At 44.2% G+C, this 21,083-nt stretch overlaps 2 protein-coding genes across 10 annotated transcripts in view; one reads left to right on the plus strand and one right to left on the minus strand.

The window, feature by feature from the left end:
• Chd1l (chromodomain helicase DNA binding protein 1-like) overlaps positions 1–21,083 on the minus strand; it is an 86,491-nt gene that overhangs the window by 56,348 nt on the left and 9,060 nt on the right. For 4 of the 8 annotated variants that reach the window (XR_010063611.1, XR_005501136.2, XM_008761353.4 and 1 more), the window contains exons 1-5: positions 9,666–9,867; positions 4,573–4,685; positions 3,528–3,634; positions 2,902–3,016; positions 1,926–1,957 (exon numbers count right to left, since the gene is read on the minus strand). Coding sequence is in view for 6 of the 8 variants with exons in the window: in XM_008761353.4 (XP_008759575.1) it covers positions 1,926–1,957; positions 2,902–3,016; positions 3,528–3,634; positions 4,573–4,685; positions 9,666–9,867 (569 nt within the window). In the remaining 2 variants the exon portion in view is untranslated. Of the gene's footprint in view, positions 1–1,925; positions 1,958–2,901; positions 3,017–3,527; positions 3,635–4,572; positions 4,686–9,665; positions 9,868–14,206; positions 14,518–21,083 lie in introns of those variants that run through there. The other 4 variants (XM_063281904.1, NM_001107704.2, XM_008761354.4 and 1 more) reach the window with 4 other exon arrangements.
• The window catches only part of Fmo5 (flavin containing dimethylaniline monoxygenase 5), a 52,728-nt gene continuing 41,169 nt past the window's right edge, over positions 9,525–21,083 (plus strand). Inside the window, exon 1 of one of the 2 annotated variants that reach the window (XM_063281297.1) lies at positions 9,525–9,683. The gene's annotated coding sequence lies outside the window, so the exon portion shown is untranslated. Of the gene's footprint in view, positions 9,684–9,735; positions 9,872–21,083 lie in introns of those variants that run through there. The other variant, XM_039101730.2, reaches the window with a different exon arrangement.

Raw genomic sequence — 21,083 nt, forward strand, 5'->3', positions numbered from 1 at the left:
GCCCTTTATCTCATTCATCTTCTGCAGATGGGGGAAGGACTAGAGACCCTGGGAGAGCACAAGGAGCCCAGGGACAAGATGCACTCAAGATGGATAAAGTACACGGGTAGGCAGTGGCCATGAGAGGTGTACACTGCCCATAGGACAGCGTCACCACACTATAGAATACATCTAAGCTGTGGGAGTCAACATTATAAATGGCCCTCATTTATTACGTCCTTAAGCCCTCCTACCAATGTGCTTAGAGCAGATTACCTGAGACAGAGAGACAGCGTTTCTCCTGAGAATGCAACACTCGGTGCAGCTAGATACATAGGAGGGTTGGCAGCACTGGGTGCTGCCACCGAAGCCCTGCTTCATTAACTGTAAAAACAGCTAATCTTGGTTGTCAACTTGACACATTTGAGAAGGGGAAACTCAATTGAGCCACTGCCCCCATCAGACTGGCCTGTGACCACATCTCTGATGCATGTCTTAATTGCTAATGGATATAAGGCCTAGCCCACTGTGGGTGGTGTCAACCCCAGGCCTGCTAGCTGGGGAAGTCAGGAACAGTGGGCTGTAAACGTATTTCCCTCAGTATCTCTGCTTCAAGCTCCTTCTTTGTTTTCCCTCTGTGATGAGCAGTAAACTGTAAGGTGAAATAAGCCCTTCCCTCTCCGTGTGGGGTCACATATTTATCACAGCAACAGAAACAGAACTAGGACCTTGGCCTCTGTGGGCTACCCAAGCTTCATCTTCTTCATCTGTAGAGTAACCTGTCTAAGAGGGGTTTTATGAGTTCTTAAATTTGTGTGTGTGTGTGTGTGTGTGTGTGTGTGTGTGTGTGTGTGTGCACATGTGCATGCTCACAGCAGGGGTTATGGCCACCACAGACTCATGTGTTTGAATGCGTGGCCCTAGGGAGTAGCACGATTAGGAGGTGTGGCCTTTTTCAGGCAGCTGCGAGCCAGTGGTGTGGGCTGTGCTCTCTCAGGTCTGCTGGAAGGGCAGCAAGCACGCTCACCACTGAGCCACCTCTTTAGACCCTCCGCGCACTTCTCACTCCTAACTGAACTGTGTCTTTGTGAGTTTGCCCTCTGACCAAGTTTCCTGGTACTGCTGAGCTTTCTCTTAGTTCCTTTCCAGTGACAGACCATTAACGGGGTCAGGGAGCTGACTCAGCAGGTAAAAGTTCTTGATGTGCAAGCCTGGTGGCCTAGGTTGAGTCTCTGCAACCCAAGTTAAAAAAGTCAAAAGTGCATCTGTGGTCCCAGCACACCTATGGCAAAGGGGACATCAGACGAGAATCAGACCTCAAGGGTCAGCTAGTCTGGAATGTGCTGCACAGTGACAGAAAACAGTGGAAGATGGAGTATCAACTCTCTCTGTCTGTCTGTCTGTCTGTCTGTCTCTCTCTCTCTCTGTCTCTCTCTCTCTCTCTCTCTCTCTCTCTCTCTCACACACACACACACACACACACACACACAGACTCTCTCTCTCTCTCACACACACACACACACACACACACACACACACACAGAGGCAAGCACACAGATCCAGACACACATGGTGAGGGAGAGTAGGTGAGCAGACAGACCGGCCAGTTAAAAAGAAAAGGAAGGGGTGAGACACTGAGGACTCACGGGCAGTACTCTTGCCTCGCATGTGCAATCCTGGCTTCAGTCTCTAGTACTCTCCTCCAAGTAAAATGATATTAAAATAGACGAAAGGGAATATAGGGGAAAACATACATTCCTCTTGTGGACGAGATACTATGCTTACTTCAGTAAAAGAAAATGTTAAACAGAAGCCATAAAATCTATGTTAGCCATCAAGACTTCAAAATAAGACAAACACAGGGGAGGGCAGAATTCCACAGCAGGAAGGGAACAGGTGACCCTCACGGCTCATGCAACAGGTCCTGGGCAGCGCAACCTACTCACGATTTTAGAAATGAGGCATCTTTCAGGCAAATCTGGAAAAGTAAGGGAGACATGTTAAGGAGGCTGGTGCTGGGATGTTCTGGGGCTGACCAGCTACTTGCCTGTCTTGGGGACTCTCTGGTTACAACAGCTCTGCCTTTGCTTCCCTAGTGAGACATGAGGCACTGAGCGTCCTACCAAGTCCAGACAAAAGGGAGTCAGCTAAGGGGAAGATCTCGCTTACAAGCGCCCAAGTCTTCATCTAACAAGAACTAACAATGAGACTGTAGGTACGTGTGCTGGCCTGCTCTGAGTCAAGTGCACACAAGCCAGAGTCACTGGAAGGAGAGCACTTTAGTCGTGAAACTGCCCCCACCAGAATGGCCTGTGGCCAAGTCTGTAGAGTGTGTTCTTGATCGATGGCTGATATGGGGTGCCTAGCTCGCTGTGGGTGGGGCCACCCCTGGGCTGGTGGTCCTGGGTTCTGTAAGGAAGCAGGCTGAGCAAGCCACGGAGCAGCATTGCCCCGCAGCCTCTGCATCAGCTCCTGCCTTGACTTCCTGCTGACTCCCCTCAGTGATGGACTGTTAGGTATAAGATGAATAAACTCTTTGTTCCTTGTGCTGCCTTAGGTATTATTGTCATCAGAGCAAGAGAAGCCGTAACTAAGACGCTAAGTATCCCCTACTTCCCTGCTCTAGTTACCAAACAAGAGCCCCTTTCCCTCACCACTTCTGTTCATCCAAGAGGCGCTCAAGTGCCTCCTCCAAGACCACCCCCTACGAAGCAGCAGAGATGACAGAGAAGGAAGCTAACCAACACAAAGCCCCATGATCCTTCACTTCTGTGGTCACAAAGTCCCTTTGAGAATGAGGTGAAGGGTCACTTTCTTCCCTCCAGACCCCCTAAAGTATGCTCTGCTTAAATAGAATCACAGTGGTTTTAATAACGCCTTTGACCCACGTTAGGAGTTCTTGCTAGAGAAGCAGATGGCTACCTCATAGGTCGTCAGCAGCACATGAAAACCCGACTCCTGTCTTAGGTCCTGCTGACGGCGGGCTCTCTCTTCCTTGTCACCTGTGTATGTCACACAGGAAAGACCTGGAGCAAATCTGAAGCAAAGAGAAGAGGCAGACAGGGCAATGTTAGAGCCACCCATGGGACAGTGTAGGTTACCAAGCCACACTGCATGAGACAGTGCAACGTGCAGACCCCAGCAGGCCTGGCATCCAGAAAGAGTCAAGGGGCCTCCAAACTATGCCTAGGGTCATGGTTAGGCCCTGATGTAAATGTTTAGGCCTTGTCTAAAGGCATGGCACTGGCTTTTAAAAGAAAACTTTCCTCACATTAGTCATTCCCTACATCGATATGAAAAGGATAGCTTTCTTCAGTGCAATAAACTTCATTAAAAATGAATACTGACTTTTAAGTTGCCAGACAGAAGTAATAAGACCTGGACCATTCTCCTGGATCCCCAGTGCCTACCTACCTTGCTTCAGTTCAGCCCTTCTAGAATAAATTCATTAGCTGCATAAGACACTGTTATTTTACCATATTTTTTTACACCAGCCAGAATATCTTAAGCAATGCAAAAAATAACAGTTCATCTAATCCACTCCGCACCTCTCCATCTCTTCTTTCCAGTTGCTCAAAACAGACAAGGGACAAAGGATCAGAAACGGCCCTTCGTCGTTCAGTCTCCCCACCAAGTAAATGAGGAGAGCGATGGTCTGGAACAGAGAAAAATACCAGTTCTGATCACACTTCCTCATGGGAAATAATCACAAGATCCTTACAACCACTGGGACACACACACACACACACACACACACACACCCTCAAACGACTGATAAGAGCCCTGAATGTCAGAATGTGAAGTGCTATCACCATGGCATTTGCCTGTGTATCCTGACTACCCTGTCTTTAAGATTCTATAGATTAGAACCGCCCCAGCCCATGTGATTAACCATGTGGTATGATGCAACTGGGCTGTCTGTCAACCCAAACCCACGAATGACAGTTTTGCTCATCATCTCGGCTGAAGAGTCAATATCAATACTCCGCCTGCCTAACAGCGTCCTAACGATCTGACTCTCTGGGTCTCTACACTGTATGCTGCTTCCTTTAATACCACTAGTTAGCTTTGAATTTAGAAACCACAGGGCACCACATTCACACCGAGTTATCCTGAGAGAGATCCAGAAAGTGGATACCACACAAAACACTGCTAAGGAAGTCATAATCCACTTGATGCTAAAATGGGTAAATTATTTTTTTATAGAGAAAAGTCCTGGGCCAGGGCCATTAGCATGCCTTCTCCCAAACACATATTAAAAAAAAAAAAAAAAACTCAAAAAAAAGGTCAAACAAGGGCAATGGAACCATTTTTAAAACTCAGACTAGAAAAAGCAGCTCTAAGATCTCAATCCTTCAGCATGCTACTTTATGTATTTCATCCCCTAGTAAGAAACACAGTGCTGGTTGGGGATTTAGCTCAGTGGTAGAGCACTTGCCTAGCAAGCGCAAGGCCCAGGGTTCAGTCCCCAGCTCCGAAAAAAAAAAACAAAAAAAACCAGAAGAGTAAAAAGAAACACAGTGCTGCACTGAGCGTGTAAAGATAACCATGAGCTGTGTGGACGTGAGCCGTGCTCGGTCCACACTAACATACCTGGCAGGTCTTCCCCAGGCCCATCTCGTCTCCCAGGATGCAGCCATTCTGGCCATGGAAGCACTGGACTAGCCAGTTGACTCCCTCCAGTTGGTAAGAGCGTAGACGAATCCCTAGAAATAAAAAACAGAAGCGGTCCGAAGAGAAGAGCAGAAATTCCGGCAAGCCTCGGGCTCTATGGCAGCCTCACCTCCCACACTCCAAATCTGACCAGCCACGGCACTCACTTCGCCGCTACTTCTTATGCAGACTTGGTCACCATCTGTCACTCATTCAGACTCCTAAAGCATGTTGTCTTTGTCACCTAATCCACCTGACAGAAAGTCTACGGAGCCTCACATCCCTGCTACTCAGTCCCGGAGACGAGCATTACTAACGTAGCTCATGGACAAACAGCACAGGGGCTGTGCATGCTACGGAGAGAGGCAGACCGGACTACTTCACACCACGCTTCAACAAGGAACAATGGGTCGACAGAAAGAGTATGTATTTCACAGTGCTTGGATGTTAAATGTCTTCCACAGGCTCATTTACTTCAAACTTAGGTCCTAGCAAGAGACGCAATTTGGTTGGTTGGTGGAAGCATTAGGGTGTGGGGCTCAGCTGGAGGAAGTGGAGGAAGAAACTAGAGGAAGACCTTGGAGCAACAGTCTGACTCCACCTTTGACCCAAGCTCGCCTGTGCCACAGTATCGTCAGCTGCCTCCTCCTCCTGCCCTCTCTGGGACCGGCTCCAACTACCAGGCATCCTGCAGTGGCCTTTATCTCCACATCCTAAGTCTGCATAAATGCTGCCTTCCTTAAATTACTTTCATCGGCTATTCTGTCACTGAAAATTGGTACCAAGAAATGGGGTCACTGCTGTGATCAATCTGGCCTTGTGATTTATAGAACTGGTTTGCAAGCGGGAAGTTAAGAGCCTAGAGCTGTAGCCTAAAGAAGACCTAGAGTCCTGTAAGCTGGACACTGGTGGGCATTTAGAAAACCAGAATGCCAACAGGAATTCAGGAGTATGGATCAGAGAACAGATTTTGGGAGGATGGGGGGGGGGGGGGTTGACCTGGTGCACACTGGGAAACTAACTGCCTTTGTTCTGCTGGGGTCCTGAGGCTGAATTCAAAATGGTTCAAAATTCTTAACAAAAGGAATTTCAATACAATTCAGCATGTAGACTGTGGCACAGACTCTGCTTACTACTTTTAGTCAGATTTACAGTGAGAATCCAGGGATAAGAGAGAAACATGAGAAATGTATAATTTGGCAAAGGAGGGTAAGTGAGCAAATTTAAAGTTATAGATGAGGCAGAAGAAGGTAAACCTGTGGGAGCCTCGTTTTGAGACTCTTACCCTGCAGACCATTAAAAGACTTAAAAACTCCTCCAAACCGGATGCCCTCCTGTTACTTTTTACAAGTAACATGCTTTGGTTTATCCTGTCAGCTTGAGAAGATGTAACTAAATCTCTTAGAGTGTCTATGAGGGTTAATTGGGGTGGGAAGAGCTGCTCTATCACTAGAACAAATACAAAGGAGAAAGGCACATGGACACTAGCAATGCCTACAGAAGAAGGATCCAAAAGATACAAAGTTGCTGGCTCTACGCCTGGAGCCAGGGAGCAAGTCCAAACCGTCAACCTCTGGATGCTAGAAAGAGAAAGGAAATGTGTTTCTCACCACTGAGCTAAATCCCCAACCCCAGGAAATGTGTTTCTCAAACAGGACCACAGGCCTGCTGGCGCCCAACAGTGTGGAATATGCATTCTCTTCTGTGCTGTGGAATATCCACCAAACTAAAGGCCAGCAGACAAGCCTCAAAGGATACAACGGTGCTGACCACGATGCAGCCAAATGTAACAAGGAAGCTTCAAGCTCCAGGAAACTAAAGGACACATACTTACAAATCTTTTAAATAACCCATTTCAAAAGTCTCAAGGGAAAGAACTACACCAGTCTGAATGAAAATAGAAACCTAATATGTTAAAACTTAAGCAGGCTGGAGAGATGGCTCAGTGGTTAAGAGCACCAACTGCTCTTCTAAAGGTCCTGAGTTCAAATCCCAGCAACTACATGGTGGCTCACAACCATCTGTAATAAGATCTGATGATGCCCTTTTCTGGTGTGTCTGAAGATACCTACAATGTATATAATAAATAAATAAACCTTTAAAAGAAAAAAAAAAGAACCACTCCATCAAAACTTAAGGAACAAAAATTAAGTCAAAATAGATCACAGGCTCAAGCACAAAATCTTTATGCTCTATAGAGACCACAGTTCGTTTTTCCTTTTTAATTTGTGCATAGGGTACATGCATGTATGTGCTAGTGGAGCCACATGAGTGACAGTGCACTTATAGAGGTTAGAGGACAACTCTTGGGAGTCGGTTCTCCCACCACCACCTTGGAGCACCAGGACCCGAACTCAGGTCTTTAGGTCTCTACATGCAAGCACCTTCACCCACTGAGCCATCCTTCCAGCCCAAAGTCTTACTCTTGACACCAAAAACAGGCAAACAAAAAAATACATAAAATAAATCTGATAAATTTGAGCAAACTAATTGTTTTGCGAGTTCATATATGTAAGAGAAAATCCTACTATCTAGAATAGAAAAAGAACTCAAAAACGAAGTGAAAATATTCAAATTAAAAATTGGATGAGAAAAACAAAGAGATAAAGCAAATAGAGATATTCACATCCAAACAACTGGAAGACATCACCAGTATTAGGAAAACAACAAAACAAAACATCCAGAAAGGAAAAACAAAGTGGCATCCATGGTGAGACAGCAGGTAAGGAGAAGAAATAACATTTTCTTTAAATACGCAAGCAGCCCCTGACCCAGGCACAGAACTCCCTTGTGATTGTCACAAGAAAATGATGACTTAACACAAACCAGCACACAGAGGTTTTCAGCACTGCAGGAAGAGAGGTGAAACCACAAAAACAAACAAACAAACCTAAAAACAGGGCTGGAGAGATGGCTCATCGGTTAAGGGCACTGACTGCTCTTCCAGGGGTCCTGAGTTCAAATCCCAGCAACCAGATGGTGGCTCACAACCATTGGTAATGGGATCTGATGCCCTCTTCTGGTGTGTCTGAACAGTGACAGTGTACTCACATACATAAAATAAATAAATCTTTAAAAAAAAAAAAGAGTCAGATGTTGAGATAGAAATTATCCTAAGTAGTTTAGACAGAAAAAGAGTTTAATACAGAGAATTAGGGTTTAATACAGAGAATTAGATCACTGTAAAGTTGTTGAAAAGACTAGAGGAATAGCCTTAAGGTTAGCACCTGGATAGAACAGTGAGTCAGCACCACAGAACTGGCCCACCAAGTCAACCTCCAAGAATGGGAAGCAACAAAAACAAAAACCCAGGCCATTGCACAGTCAGCTCCAGAAACTGATTGATCACCTTAATCCACGCCAACATAGAGGCTGTCCTAGCCAAAGCCCACGGTCAGAGCCAAGAAAAAAAACTGGAAACACCTCAACCCCAACTCCAAACTGTCTGTGGCTTTCCCGCTCCAAATTACATGCTTCCTTTTGTACAACCAAATCATAACAGAACCACGGAGAACTGGTTCTATGGGGAAAATACATTCTGCTTCCTAACCTCTAGTGTCCAGGTTAGTCTCTCACTCTCAGGAAGAGGGCCAAAGTGACAGAGCAAACAAACACACACACACACCAAAAAAGTCCTAAGGTTCTTTTTAATCCAAAGATGCATAACCAAATTTCCACCATTACTAATAACCAAATAAACATTCTGGTAAACCATAAAAAATCTACTTAAACCTTTCAAATTAGAAATTACCAGTGTTGCTCAATGTGAAGAAACATACAAACATTCCGCACTCTGTATTCTGGATACACTATGATGAGGATTTAAAAGTCCACAGCTATGGGTTAAGACAGTCAACTCAGAGGTTAAGAACACTGTTGCTCTTGCAGAGACTCAAGACTCCCAGTGCCCTCGTGGAAGCTCACAACTCTGGAAGTCCAGCCCCAGAGGCTCCAATGTCCTCTTCTGACCTCCATAGGTACCAGGCACCCATGCAGTACATACACACACATGCAGGAAAAACATTCACACATAAAATGACAAATCTAAAGTATTAAATTCATAACTATAATAAGTATTTGGCTGTGGTAATATATACATTTGATTATCTACCCCATGCATTTGAACCTGCAACCTCCTATCTGATCACTTTCTAGTAACAAGAATGCCCCTACACATATCGACTCCTCCTGGGGTATTACATGCAGCTGGATTTGATCTGCACAGATTTAAATCAGATACACATGGGGGCATGGTAAGGGAGGAGCACACTTTTGGGAGGGAGGAGAAAGTCCTGCTCAGTAAGAGGGAAAACATGTCTGCCCAGCACTGGAAACCTAGCTAACTACTCAGAAGAAGAGGGTAAAATAACAGTACGGGTGTCTAAAAAAGCCACAATGAAAAATAATATTAACTATCTAAATCCAAAACAAACCTATCATAATGTAAATCTGTGTATGAATGTGTACGTAGCTTTAACGTGCTTCTCATCTGGGCTGACCAATGCTCCCTCCCAGAGCCAAGGCCACCTAATAAAAACCCAAATACAAGACCATATGGGACAATTGATGAGCCATTATGACTTTCCGTTAAACCAGCACTACATTCCCAGAAAATACATAAGGAAAGGAGTCTAGGGGTGTTGAATAGAGGACGCCGCGGGATGCGGTGGTTCCCGGTCCACTGGGGTCTGCACGCCTGGCGTCTCCATATCTGGAGCCTACACACCTGGTGTCTGAACACCTGGGGCTCCCACATGTGGGATCCCCACACATGGGACTCGTAGTGGCAAGTGGGCTTAACACCAAAGCACAAGAGGTAAAGGACAGGACAAACTTTGCGGGACAACGCGACCAGCGTAGCTTTAAGAAGCCGCAACAAGTGAGTGCGCATGCCCAGTCCGCGGGGAAACGGAGACTGGGAGGAGCTGGAGTAACCCGGAAGCTTCTGGCTGCCGGGCTGTCCCCGCGTAGGCCTGCGCCGCCGCGCACCTTCCCGGCTCCCGCCCCCTCCCGGGCCTCCCCGGCCGGCTCACCAGTCAAGCCCCACTCCTGTAAGTCCTGTTCCTGCACCCGCGTCCGCACTGGCTCGGGTCGGTCCCCGGCCCGCAGCGCCTGCAAGAAGCGCGGCGAGCCACCCGCCATCCCGAAAGGCTCCGCCCACGGCCCCGCGCCTTCGCTCCCGCGCGCCGCCGCCAGAGGGCACAGTTCGCGCGCATTCACACGCCGCAGAAGCATGAAGGTGCGGAAGGCTCTGGTCTAAGTGTGCTTTTGCGACTGGAGCTTAGAGGCTGCCTTTGCTAAAAGCTCTGACTCCTAATTTGGGTTCCGTGGGTAGCTAACAGCAGCCTCAAAGCTTAGCAGGCTCCCCTCTTAATTTCTTATCTGTCTCCTTTAAACTTTGGGTCAGATTCCTGAGCAGCTTTCCATGTTTTCAGTTAAGATGTGTATGCCTAAAAACTGGTACTACAAGGTCAATGAATCCTATATTTATCTAACCTTTCTCCTCATTTATGACTGAAAACACCAAAATAGCATTAACTTTATCTCCTAAGATACGTTAGTGATAAAACACATTCAAAGAAAGGAACCTGGTGTACATTCCTATAATCTCAGCACTGGGGAGGCTAAGGCAAGAGAATTTGTGAGTTATAGCAGGAAGGTGTCAATAAATAATAATAAATATCAAAGCTCAATTGGCAGGATGCTTGCCTCTGGTGCCCTGTAAGTTGGGCATGAGGATGAGCGCCTGTAATCCTAGCGCTGGGGAGGTGGGAGCAGGAGAACCAGAAGCTCAAGGTCATCGTCAGCCACACAAGTTTGAAACCAGCCTAGGCTGCATTAAACCTTGTCTTAAAAATAAAGTGTGGGGCTGGGGATTTAGCTCAGTGGTAGAGCGCTTACCTAGGAAGCGCAAGGCCCTGGGTTCGGTCCCCAGCTCCGAAAAAAAAAAAAAAGAAAAAAAAAAAAAGAACCAAAAAATAAAGTGTGAGAGAACTTTCCTCCCCCTCAGGATTCCAAGAGTAGCCATTCAAACAGAACATCTACTTGTGATTAAAAAACAGACAAACAAACAAACAAAAACTAATGGCCTCATTGTCCTATGAAAAACCAAGGCTGGCCCCACTATGCAGAAGTAGCCCTCTAATGACTAAGGGACTTTACCCGTCCTGTTATACAGACTTCTCCAGGAACACAAAGAACCAGATCTTAGATACTTATCAACCAGATCAAAAGGGGAGGTGTCAGATACACCACGGTCATTGCATCCCTCTGGGATCACGTCACCACTAGTATTACAACCATTTCATGGAGCAAGGTTAAAGATTTACTCAAAACAAAGAAACTGTTCTCAGTGGGTACTTGAAGATTCTTGTTTACAGTATGAAGTACTAGTGGGCTCTTAAGAATATAGTGTGTTGGGCTGGAGAGATGGCTCAGCCGTTAAAGGCTAGGCTCACAACCAAAAATATAAGAATATAGTGTGTTCTCTGTCCCTTCCCAGTAGAACTGAGCACATTTGCCCCCTGTTTTCCCAATAGAGCTGTACTGAATCCATTCTGTACTTCACTTTAATTTCTTCCATTTGATTTAGGGGGGAGGGGTAAATGGCCGGACCTGGTTGTTGAGAGTCCCCTAAATCAGGACTCTGGGAGCACCTCTGGTCATACCCTTGGATCCCCAAATCACCCAAAATGCTCACTAAGGGCTTGGCTTTGCATGTCAGTTGTCATTTAACCAACACTGCCGACCATCATGTGCCAGATTTCCCCTGTACTGGGGAAATAGAATTCAGTTAATAATACAGGCAGGCAATGCCAACACCATAGCCTGAGGCACTCCAGTTCTTCTGAGTTGTTCTCCACTCAAGTGCAACCTGGTGTCTTAGTTAGCTGTGAACAAACACCATGACCAATGTAAGTTTTATAAAGGACAACATTTGCTTGGGGCTGGCTTATAGGTTCAAAAGTTCAGTCCATTATCATCAAGGCGGGAACATGGCAGCATCGCAGCAGGCAGGCATGGTGCAGGAGGAGCTGAGTTCTACATCTTCACCCAAAGGAAGCCAGGAACAGACTCAGCACCCTCAGGCAGCTCGGAGGAGGGTCTCCAAGCCCAAGCCCACCCCCACAGTGACACACTTCCTCCAACAAGGCCACACCTTCTAATAGTGCCAGTCCCTGGGCCAAGCATTTGCAAAAACCATCACACCTGGTTCTTCACTTAAGTACAGAAAACAATTTCGGGAAATGTCTGTATGAAGTAAAGTTTGAGGTTTTTTGTTTGTTTTCTTTGTTTGTTTTTGTTTTTTTTTTGTTTGTTTTTTTTTTTTTTTTAGAATGAGAGAAGAGTAGTATCTTGAGGCAAAAGTATTTTGGCCTTAAGCGTGTTTTAATTAGTCATTTGGTGTAGCTCCCCTGAGAGGGTAAAAATACTTGTTGTGTGTGCCTGAAGACCAAAGTTATATCTCTGGAACCACATGGTAGGAGGAGAGAATTGACTCTCACAGGATTCACACACACACAGACACACACACCACACACATTGTCACACTTCCCTCCCCTCAATCTAATAATAAATAAAAAATAAAATCCAGAAGATGATTGATGCGGAACAAAAGCTATCAGCGTGGCACCGTGGGACTGGACTGACTGTGCAGGACAGCTTGTCTGTGGCTGTGCTTCCTCAAAACCTTGTGAGGGACGTGGGACTCTCAAGGGCTTCTCCGGGATGCCTTTGCACCTGGTCTCTCTGTCTCACTTCATTCTTCCCCCCAGGTTCCAATCTGCTAACTATGTCTGCCAAAGCACTTATTCAAAAGCACTCCTGTTTTTTAACTTAAAATATTCCAGAGACTCTGACATTTAAAACACAGCTAAGAAAAAAGAGTAGCTGGGAAATCCCAGGTCTGTGTACCAGGTTTTACCCTGGATCATATATGGAATGAGTCTATAGAAGGCGAGGAGGAAGCAGGGAGACAGGAGGCCATTGCGAAAGCATGGGCAGGAGGTGGTTTATGGTTGTCCCGGTGAAGAGCAGCTACGTAGATAGATACCTATATCTAGTTATACTCTTACCTATAGAGTCACCTATAGAGAAACGGAATGCAGAGGGCTGACTTTTGGAATTCAGCCTGCATACACGGTAGAAAAAGTCAAATGAAGGAAAGAAGGATGAGGGATTTGGAGACTGTCAAGAATCCTGGAAGTACATGAAGACAGAGGGACTCCCATTCACTGTTGGTGGGAACACAAATGAGCACAATCATGAAAATATTGAGTTCCTCATCCATCTAGGAATAGAACAGTAATATGACAGAGCGGCCCCACTACTGCATATCTATCTAAAGAAGCGATGGTCGCTTTCAGAGCACTATCTCACCTCCATGCTCACTGCAGCTGCTTTTCTCATAATAGCCACAATGTGGACTTAGTGGACACCGTGCAGGAGGGACTGCAGTGGGCAAGTGGAGAGGCACAGCAGCCAGGGGCTTCATCTCTGGGTGGCTTCCTGCTGCTGCTGGGCCTCCTCGTGTCCGTCATTGCTGTATTTCTCATATATCTAGCGTGGTGCGAAGGGGTCTGGGGAGACCCTCACTGCCTATAGCCTGCGGTGGTTGCCTCTTGGGAGACATCTCACTCCGTTGCGTGACTTTCCTGCAGATCAATATGAAGATGGACTTTCATAAAATAATATTATTCAGATGAACTAATGACTACAGAACTGGTTTGATTAAAATAGTTTTTAGGAAGTTAGAGTAGTTGATAGAAAGTTTAAGGAGATGGTTGAGGTTCTTTTGCCAGGAAGATATAATAAAGGTAGAAGAAAGAGTAGAATGCTGGGGTTGGGGATTTAGCTCAGTGGTAGAGCGCTTGCCTAGCAAGCGCAAGGCCCTGGGTTCGGTCCCCAGCTCCGAAAAAAAGAAAAAAAAAAAAAAGAGTAGAATGCCCCGTGCCTTGCAGAGTAGTGAGGGCCTCATAGGCTAGAAAGGGAACACAGTGAGCTCTCATGCACTGCAGACACACAGTTGTACTTGGGAGAGAGATAGGTTTGCGATAGGTTAACGATCAAATAAAACATTCATTCTAGGTTGGGTCTCAGTCCCTGGAGCTTATGATCTGGGGATGCAGTCACAGGTTTTGGTGTGCACCATGAGAAGATGGGGTTATGAACAAAGAGTAAACCATTCTATAAGGAGTGTCAGAATAGACAATAGATGACTCGCCAGGTTAGCTGAACAACTCTTCAAAAATAAGACGTAAGGCAGATGAGGATCTATTTCTATTAAATACAAATTGTTGTCAGCTAAGCATAGGAAAAAAATGCTACTATAGACGGGCTTGCTTAAATGTTGTTAATCGGTGACAACAGAATTATTTTTTTTCCTGTGTCAATGATTTTAATGAGAAGTCCTGCTTCTCCAGAAGCCTCTGCTGGCTGCTCTGAAGTCCTTCCTGACTAGTGGACAGTAAGTGACGCAGCTGGGGCAAGCATCTTGGCCTCCAGGCCGCTGCTGGACTCCGCGCTGTTAGGCAAGGAGCAATCTGGCTCTTGTCTCCTCTTAGGAGGGACGTACCCGCTGAGGCGAGAGGCCAAGCTGCGTCTCTCGAGGTGGTCTGCCTGAGCTCCATCCTCTTCTAGTCAGGACCGTGCACGACACTGTGCCTCATGAGACTTTGTTTCACTGCAAACGTCTGGCCACTGCCAGCGTGCTCACACACAGATGGGCACTTTTCCTCACGGAAGGAGAGTATGTGGCGCTGCAGGTTGAACACGGCTGTGTAGGTTCTTCCACAGCCTTCCCGAGGACAGCGGTACACATCCCTCTCCGGAAGGTGGGTCTTCGTGTGCTTACAACAGAATTATTGCTTTTGGGGTTACAATGTCCTTGTAGAGAGACAGATAGATGGGAGAAGTTTAGTTAAGTGTGAGTTCCAAAAGAACACACAATCAATAATCCTCTTGTAATTTCCTTTTGTGTAATGATTTCAGTCTGTTCTTAAAGAACCTGTTCTTATGGTGACAGTTTTTAGAGAGTATGGCTATGAGGTAATCTTTTGGAGAACTTTTGTCTTAGAGGGTATAAAAAGTCTAAGAGAAAAAATAAAGTTGTTGAAGTTGTTGAAGCCTGTTGAAGTTTTCCCCGTCCACCTAATGCATGTTATATGTATGTATCTGAAATGATTGGAGCTGTGCTCCATCTGCCCAATGTGTGAGGGTGTGTGTGTCTGTGTGTCTGTGTGTGAAGCAAGCTTCAACTTCATTATACACACACAGCTTGCTTCATTCAATGAGTATGTGTAAGGTGACATATATACATACAAATTGTAATACATATGCATACATGTGTAACATACCGATATGGGTATGTGTGCATGTACACATATATGTACATGTATGTATGTGGCCTTTTGAGACAAGAGTCTTGCTGTGTAGTCCATGCTGTACTCACTATGTAGCCTACGCTGGCTTTGAACCCATGATCTCACTTCCTCAGCTTTCTGAGAGCCAGAACTCAGGGCATGAGTCACCACACACATGATGGACTACCACTCAGTCATTAAAGGAACAAAATTCTCTCCTTTACAACAACGTGAATGAGCCCAGATGGCTCATGTTAAACAAAGTGAGTCTGGCACAGACAGAAAAATATGGGACATTCTCAGTTCAGCTGGACACCAAAAATCTTGGTATCATGGATATAGAGGGGTAGAATAGTAGATACTAGAGTAGCTTAGTTACTTTTCTGTTGTTGTGATTAAACACTAAGACTAAGGAAGGCTTTATTTGACATTCTGGTTCCAGAAGGATAAACATCCATCCACATCACGTGGCATGTGGCACTCATATCTTAAACCGAAAGCACCAAGAGAGAGCTATCAAATTAGCAATGTAAATCTTTAAGTTCTCAAAGTCTTCTCGAATGACATATTTCCTGCAGCAAACCGAAACACTTCTGAAACCTCCCCTAGCAGTGCTGCCAGCTGAGAGCCTATCCCCATTCCAACCAGCACGCAGAGAAGAGGTGGGGTCAGGATGGAGGAGGGCAGTTAGAGGGACAGGGATACAGGTGCATAGGAAGAACAATCTTTACTGTTGTTTTGTATAGTAAGGTGCCAGTGCTTGACAAAGTTAACTGAAGATTGAAATGAACCAGCAGAAATAACTATGAGTGTTCCAACACAAGAACAGGTGTTTGGGGTGCTGGAGATGCACGTTTCTGCCATTAGACATTGTACGCATGACTGCAATGTCTCAACGTACTGGTTATGTTTGCCTTATGATTGTTAAACATTTGCCTGCCCCAGAATAGGTACCCGACTGATTAAGCCAGGTGTGTGGAAGCAATTCCAAATTTAAGACCTGTATTTGTTAAAACCTTGACACACAGGGAAGATTCCCGGGATGGGCCAGTCACAGCACAGAAAGCTGAAGAAACATGGTGATGATTCTCATGAGTCAGCCTTAACTGGAAATAAGTCAAGTCCTAACCCGCTATACAGGTGTATTCATTTAAATTCTTCCTGTGATTTCTCCACGGATGAAGGCAAGCATCTGGCAACAGCATCTCAGTGAGATTATCGATCATTAAATTACCCCTAAAACCATGACCTTCGCAGCTCCTTCCAAAACAAGCGTGATTAAGCACAGGTCACCTGCAGGTCATGTTTGCTCTCTGTGTCCTTGCTCCCTGGGGTCACAGTAGCTCACTGGCAGCATCCAGTGAGGCAGACACAAGGCTGTAATGGCGGCAACTACAGAGAGAAGTTTGTGCAGATTTTTACTTTTGGACTGAAGAGGATGTCAGTGCCCTACAGTGAACGAAAGAGACTTCAGTTTTCCTTCTCAAAAAAGGGAAAAATACATTATAAATTTAAGGTGATAATCCATTTTTAGCATCAAATAATATATGAGGTATTTTGGAAGTGGTTGGTTCATTGGTTGGAGTTTTATTTTTGTTTTTTTGGTTTTTTCCATCTTTATTAAATTGGGCATTTCTTATTTACATTTCAAATGTTATTCCCTTACCCAGTTTCCATGCCAACATCCCCCAGCCTTCCCTTCCCCTTCTATATGGGTGTCCCCTCCCCATCCTCCCCCATTACCGCCCTCCTCACAAGAATCCCGTTCACTGGGGTTCAGTCTTGGCAGGACGAAGGGCTTCCCCTTCCACTGGTGCTCTTACTAGGCTATTTATTGCTACCTATGAGGTTGGAGCCCAGAGTCAGTTCATGTATAGACTTTGAGTAGTGGCTTAGTCCCTGGAGGCTCTGGTTGGTTGGCATTGTTGTTCATATGAGGTCTCAAGCCCCTTCAGCTCTTTAAGTCCTTTCTCTGATTCCTTCAACGGGGGTCCCGTTCTCAGTTCAGTGCTTTGCTGCTGGCATTTGCCTATGTATTTGCCATATTCTGGCTGTGTCTCTCAGAAGAGATCTACATCCAGTTCCTGTCAGCCTGCACTTCTTTGCTTCATCCATCTTATCTAGTTTGGTGGCTGTATATGTATGGACCACATGTAGAGCAGGCTCTGAATGGGTGTTCCTTCAGCTTCTGTTCTGAACTTTGCCTCCCTATCCCCTCCCAAGGGTATTCTTGTTCCCCTTTTAAAGAAGGAGTGAAGTATTTGCATTTTGATCATCCTTCTTGAGACTCATGTGTTCTGTGCATCTAGGGTAATTCAAGCATTTGGGCTAATAGCCACTTATCAATGAGTGCATACTGTGTGTGTTTTACTGTGATTGGGTTAGCTCACTCAGGATGATATTTTCCAGTTCCATCCATTTGCCTACGAATTTCATAAAGTCATTGTTTTTGATAGATGAGTAATATTCCATTGTGTAGATGTACCACATTTTCTGTATCCATTCCTCTGTTGAAGGGCATCTGGGTTCTTTCCAGCTTCTGGCTATTATAAAAAAAGGCTGCTATAAACATAGTGGAGCACGTGTCTTAGTTATATGTTGGGGCATCATTTGGGTATATGCCCAAGAGAGGTATAGCTGGATCCTCAGGTAGTAAAATATCCAATTTTCTGAGGAACCTCCAGACTGATTTCCAGAATGGTTGTACCAGTCTGCAATCCCACCAACAATGGAGGAGTGTTCCTCTTTCTCCACATCCTGGCTATCACCTGCTGTCACCAGAGTTTTTGGTCTTAGCCATTCTGACTGGTGTGAGGTGGAATCTCAGGGTTGTTTTTTTATTTCCCTTATGACTAAAGATGTTGAACATTTCTTTAGGTGTTTCTCAGCCATTTGGCATTCCTCAGCTGTGAATTCTTTGTTTAGCTGTGAACCCCATTTTTTAAATAGGATTATTGTCTCCATGCAGTCTAACTGTGAGTTCTTTGTATATTTTGGATATAAGCCCTCTATCAGTTGTAGGATTGGGAAAGATCTTTTCCCAATATGTTGGTTGCCATTTTGTCCTAACAACAGTGTCCTTTGCCTTATACAAGCTTTGTATTTTGAGATCCCACTTGTCGATTCTTGATCTTAGAGCATAAGCCATTGGTGTTTTCTTCAGGAAATTTTCTCCAGTACCCATGTCTTTGAGATTTGTCCACACTTTTTCTTCTATTAGTTTGAGTGTACTGGTTTGATGTGGAGGTCCTTGATCCACTTGGACTTAAGATTTGTACAGGGTAATAAGCATGGATCGATCTGCATTCTTCTACATGCTGACCTCCAGTTGAACCAGCACCATTTGCTGAAAAGGCTATCTTTTTTCCATTGGATGGTTTTGGCTCCTTTGTCAAAAATCAAGTGACCATACGTGTGTGGGTTCATTTCTGGGTCTTCAATTCTATTCCATTGGTCTATCTGCCTGTCTCTGTACCAATACCACACAGTTTTTTTTATCACTATTGCTCTATAATACTGCTTAAGTTCAGGGATAGTGATTCCCCCGGAAGTCCTTTTATTGTTGAGGATAGTTTTAGATATCCTGGGTTTTTTGTTATTCCAGATGAGTCTGCAAATTGTTCTGTCTAACTCTATGAAAAATTGGATTGCAATTTTGATGGGGATTGCCTTGAATCTGTAGATTGCTTTTGGTAAAATGACCATTTTTACTATATTAATCCTGCCAATCCATGAGCATGGGAGATCTTTCCATCTTCTGAGATCTTCTTCAATTTCTTTCTTCAGAGACTTGAAGTTCTTATCATACAGATCTTTCATTTGCTTGGTTAAAGTCACATGGAGGTATTTTATATTATTTGGGACTATTATGAAGGGTGTTGTTTCCCTAATTTCTTTCTCGGCTTGTTTCTCTTTTGTGTAGAGGAAGGCTACTGAATTATTTGAGTTAATTTTATACCCAGCCACTTTGCTGAAGGTGTTTATCAGGTGTAGTACTTCTCTGGTTTAACTTTTGGGATCACTTAAATATACTATCATATCATTTGCAAATAGTGATATTTTGACTTCTTCCTTTCCAATCTGTATACCTTTGATCTCTTTTTGTTTTCTGTGTTCCGGCTAGGACTTCGAGAATTATATTGAATAAGTAGGGAGAGAGTGAGCAGCCTTGTCTAGTCCCTGATTTTAGTGGGATTGCTTCAAGTTTTTCTCCATTTAGTTTAATGTTAGCCACTGGTTTGCTGTATATGGCTTTTACTATGTTTAGGTATGGGCCTTGAATTCCTATTCTTTCCAGGACTTTTATCATGAAGGGGTGTTGAATTTTGTCAAATGCTTTCTCATCATCTAATGAAATGATCATGTGGTTTTTATCTTTCAGTTTGTTTATATAGTGGATTACATTGATGGTTTTCCGTATATTAAACCATCCCTGCGTACCTGGGATGAAGCCAACTTGATCATGATGGATGACTGTTTTGATGTGCTCTTGGATTCGGTTTGCAAGACTTTTATTGAGTATTTTTGCGTTGATATTCATAAGGGAAACTGTTCTGAAGTTCTCTTTCTTTGTTGGGTCTTTGTGTAGTTTAGGTATAAGAGTAATTGTGGCTTCATAGAAGGAATTCAGTAGCGCTCCATCTGTTTCAATTTCGTGGAATAGTTTGGACAGTATTGGTATGAGGTCTTCTATGAAGGTCTGATAGAATTCTGCACTGAACCCATCTGGATCTGGGCTCTTTTTGGTTGGGAGACTTTAATGACTGCTTCTATTTCTTTAGGAGTTATGGGGTTGTTTAAATGGTTTATAGGTTCCTGATTTAACTTTGGTACCTGCTATCTGTCTAGGAAATTGTCCATTTCCTCCTGATTTTCAAGTTTTGTTGAATATAGGCTTTGTAGTAGGATCTCATGATTTTTTTAATTTCCTCTGATTCTGTAGTTATGTCTCCCTTTCCATTTCTGATTTTGTTAATTTGGACACACTCTCTGTCTCCTCTGGTTAGTCTGGCTAAGGGTTTTTCTGGTTTATCTATCTTGTTGATTTTCTCAAAGAACCAACTTTTGGTTCTGTTGATTCTTTGTATGGTCCTTTTTGTTTCTACTTGGTTGATTTCAGCTCTGAGTTTGATTATTTCCTGCCTTCTACTCCTCCTGAGTGTATTTGCTTCTTTTTGTTCTAGATCTTTTAGGTGTGCTGTCAAGCTCCTGATATATGCTCTCTCCTGTTTCTTTCTGCAAGCACCCAGAGCTATGAGTTTTCTTCTTAGCACAGCTTTCATTCTGTCTCATAAGTTTATGAGTTATGTTGTACCTTCATTTTCATTAAATTCTAAGAAGTTTTTCATTTCTTTATTTCTTCCTTGACCAGGTTATCATTGAGTAGAGCATTGTTCAATTTCCATGTATATGTGGGTGTTCTTTCCTTATTGTTATTGAAGACCAGCTTTAGCCCATGGTGGTCTGATAGGACGCTGGGATTATTTCTGTCTTTCTGGATCTGTTAAGGCCTGTTTTCTGCCTGATTATATGATCAATTTTGGAAAAATGACCATGAGGTGGTGAGAAGAAGATATATCATTTTGTTTTAGGATAGAATGTTCTATAAATATCTGTTAAGTCCATTTGGTTCATGACTTCTCTTAGTCTGTCTATGTCTCTGTTTAATTTCTGTTTCCATGATCTGTCCATTGATGAGAGTGGGATGTTGAAATCTCCTACTGTTATTGTGTGAGGTGCAATGTGTGCTTTGAGCTGTAGTAAGGTTTCTTTTATGTATGTAGGTGCCCTTGTATTTGAAGCATACATATTTAGGATTGAGAGTTCATCTTGGTGGATTTTTCCTTTGATGAATATGAAGTGTCCTTCCTTACCTTTTTTGATGACTTTTAGTTGAAAATTGATTTTATTTGATATTAGAATGGCTACTAGAGCTTGCTTCTTCAGACCATTTGCTTGGAAAGTTGTTTTCCAGCCTTTCACTCTGAGGTAGTGTCTGTCTCTGTCTCTGAGGTGTGTTTCCTGTAGGCAGCGAAATGCTGAGTCTTCATTACGTATCCAGTTTGTTAAATCTGTGTCTTTTTATTGGGG

This window comes from Rattus norvegicus, chromosome 2 (assembly GCF_036323735.1).
Source record: "Rattus norvegicus strain BN/NHsdMcwi chromosome 2, GRCr8, whole genome shotgun sequence".
Lineage (NCBI taxonomy): Eukaryota > Metazoa > Chordata > Mammalia > Rodentia > Muridae > Rattus > Rattus norvegicus.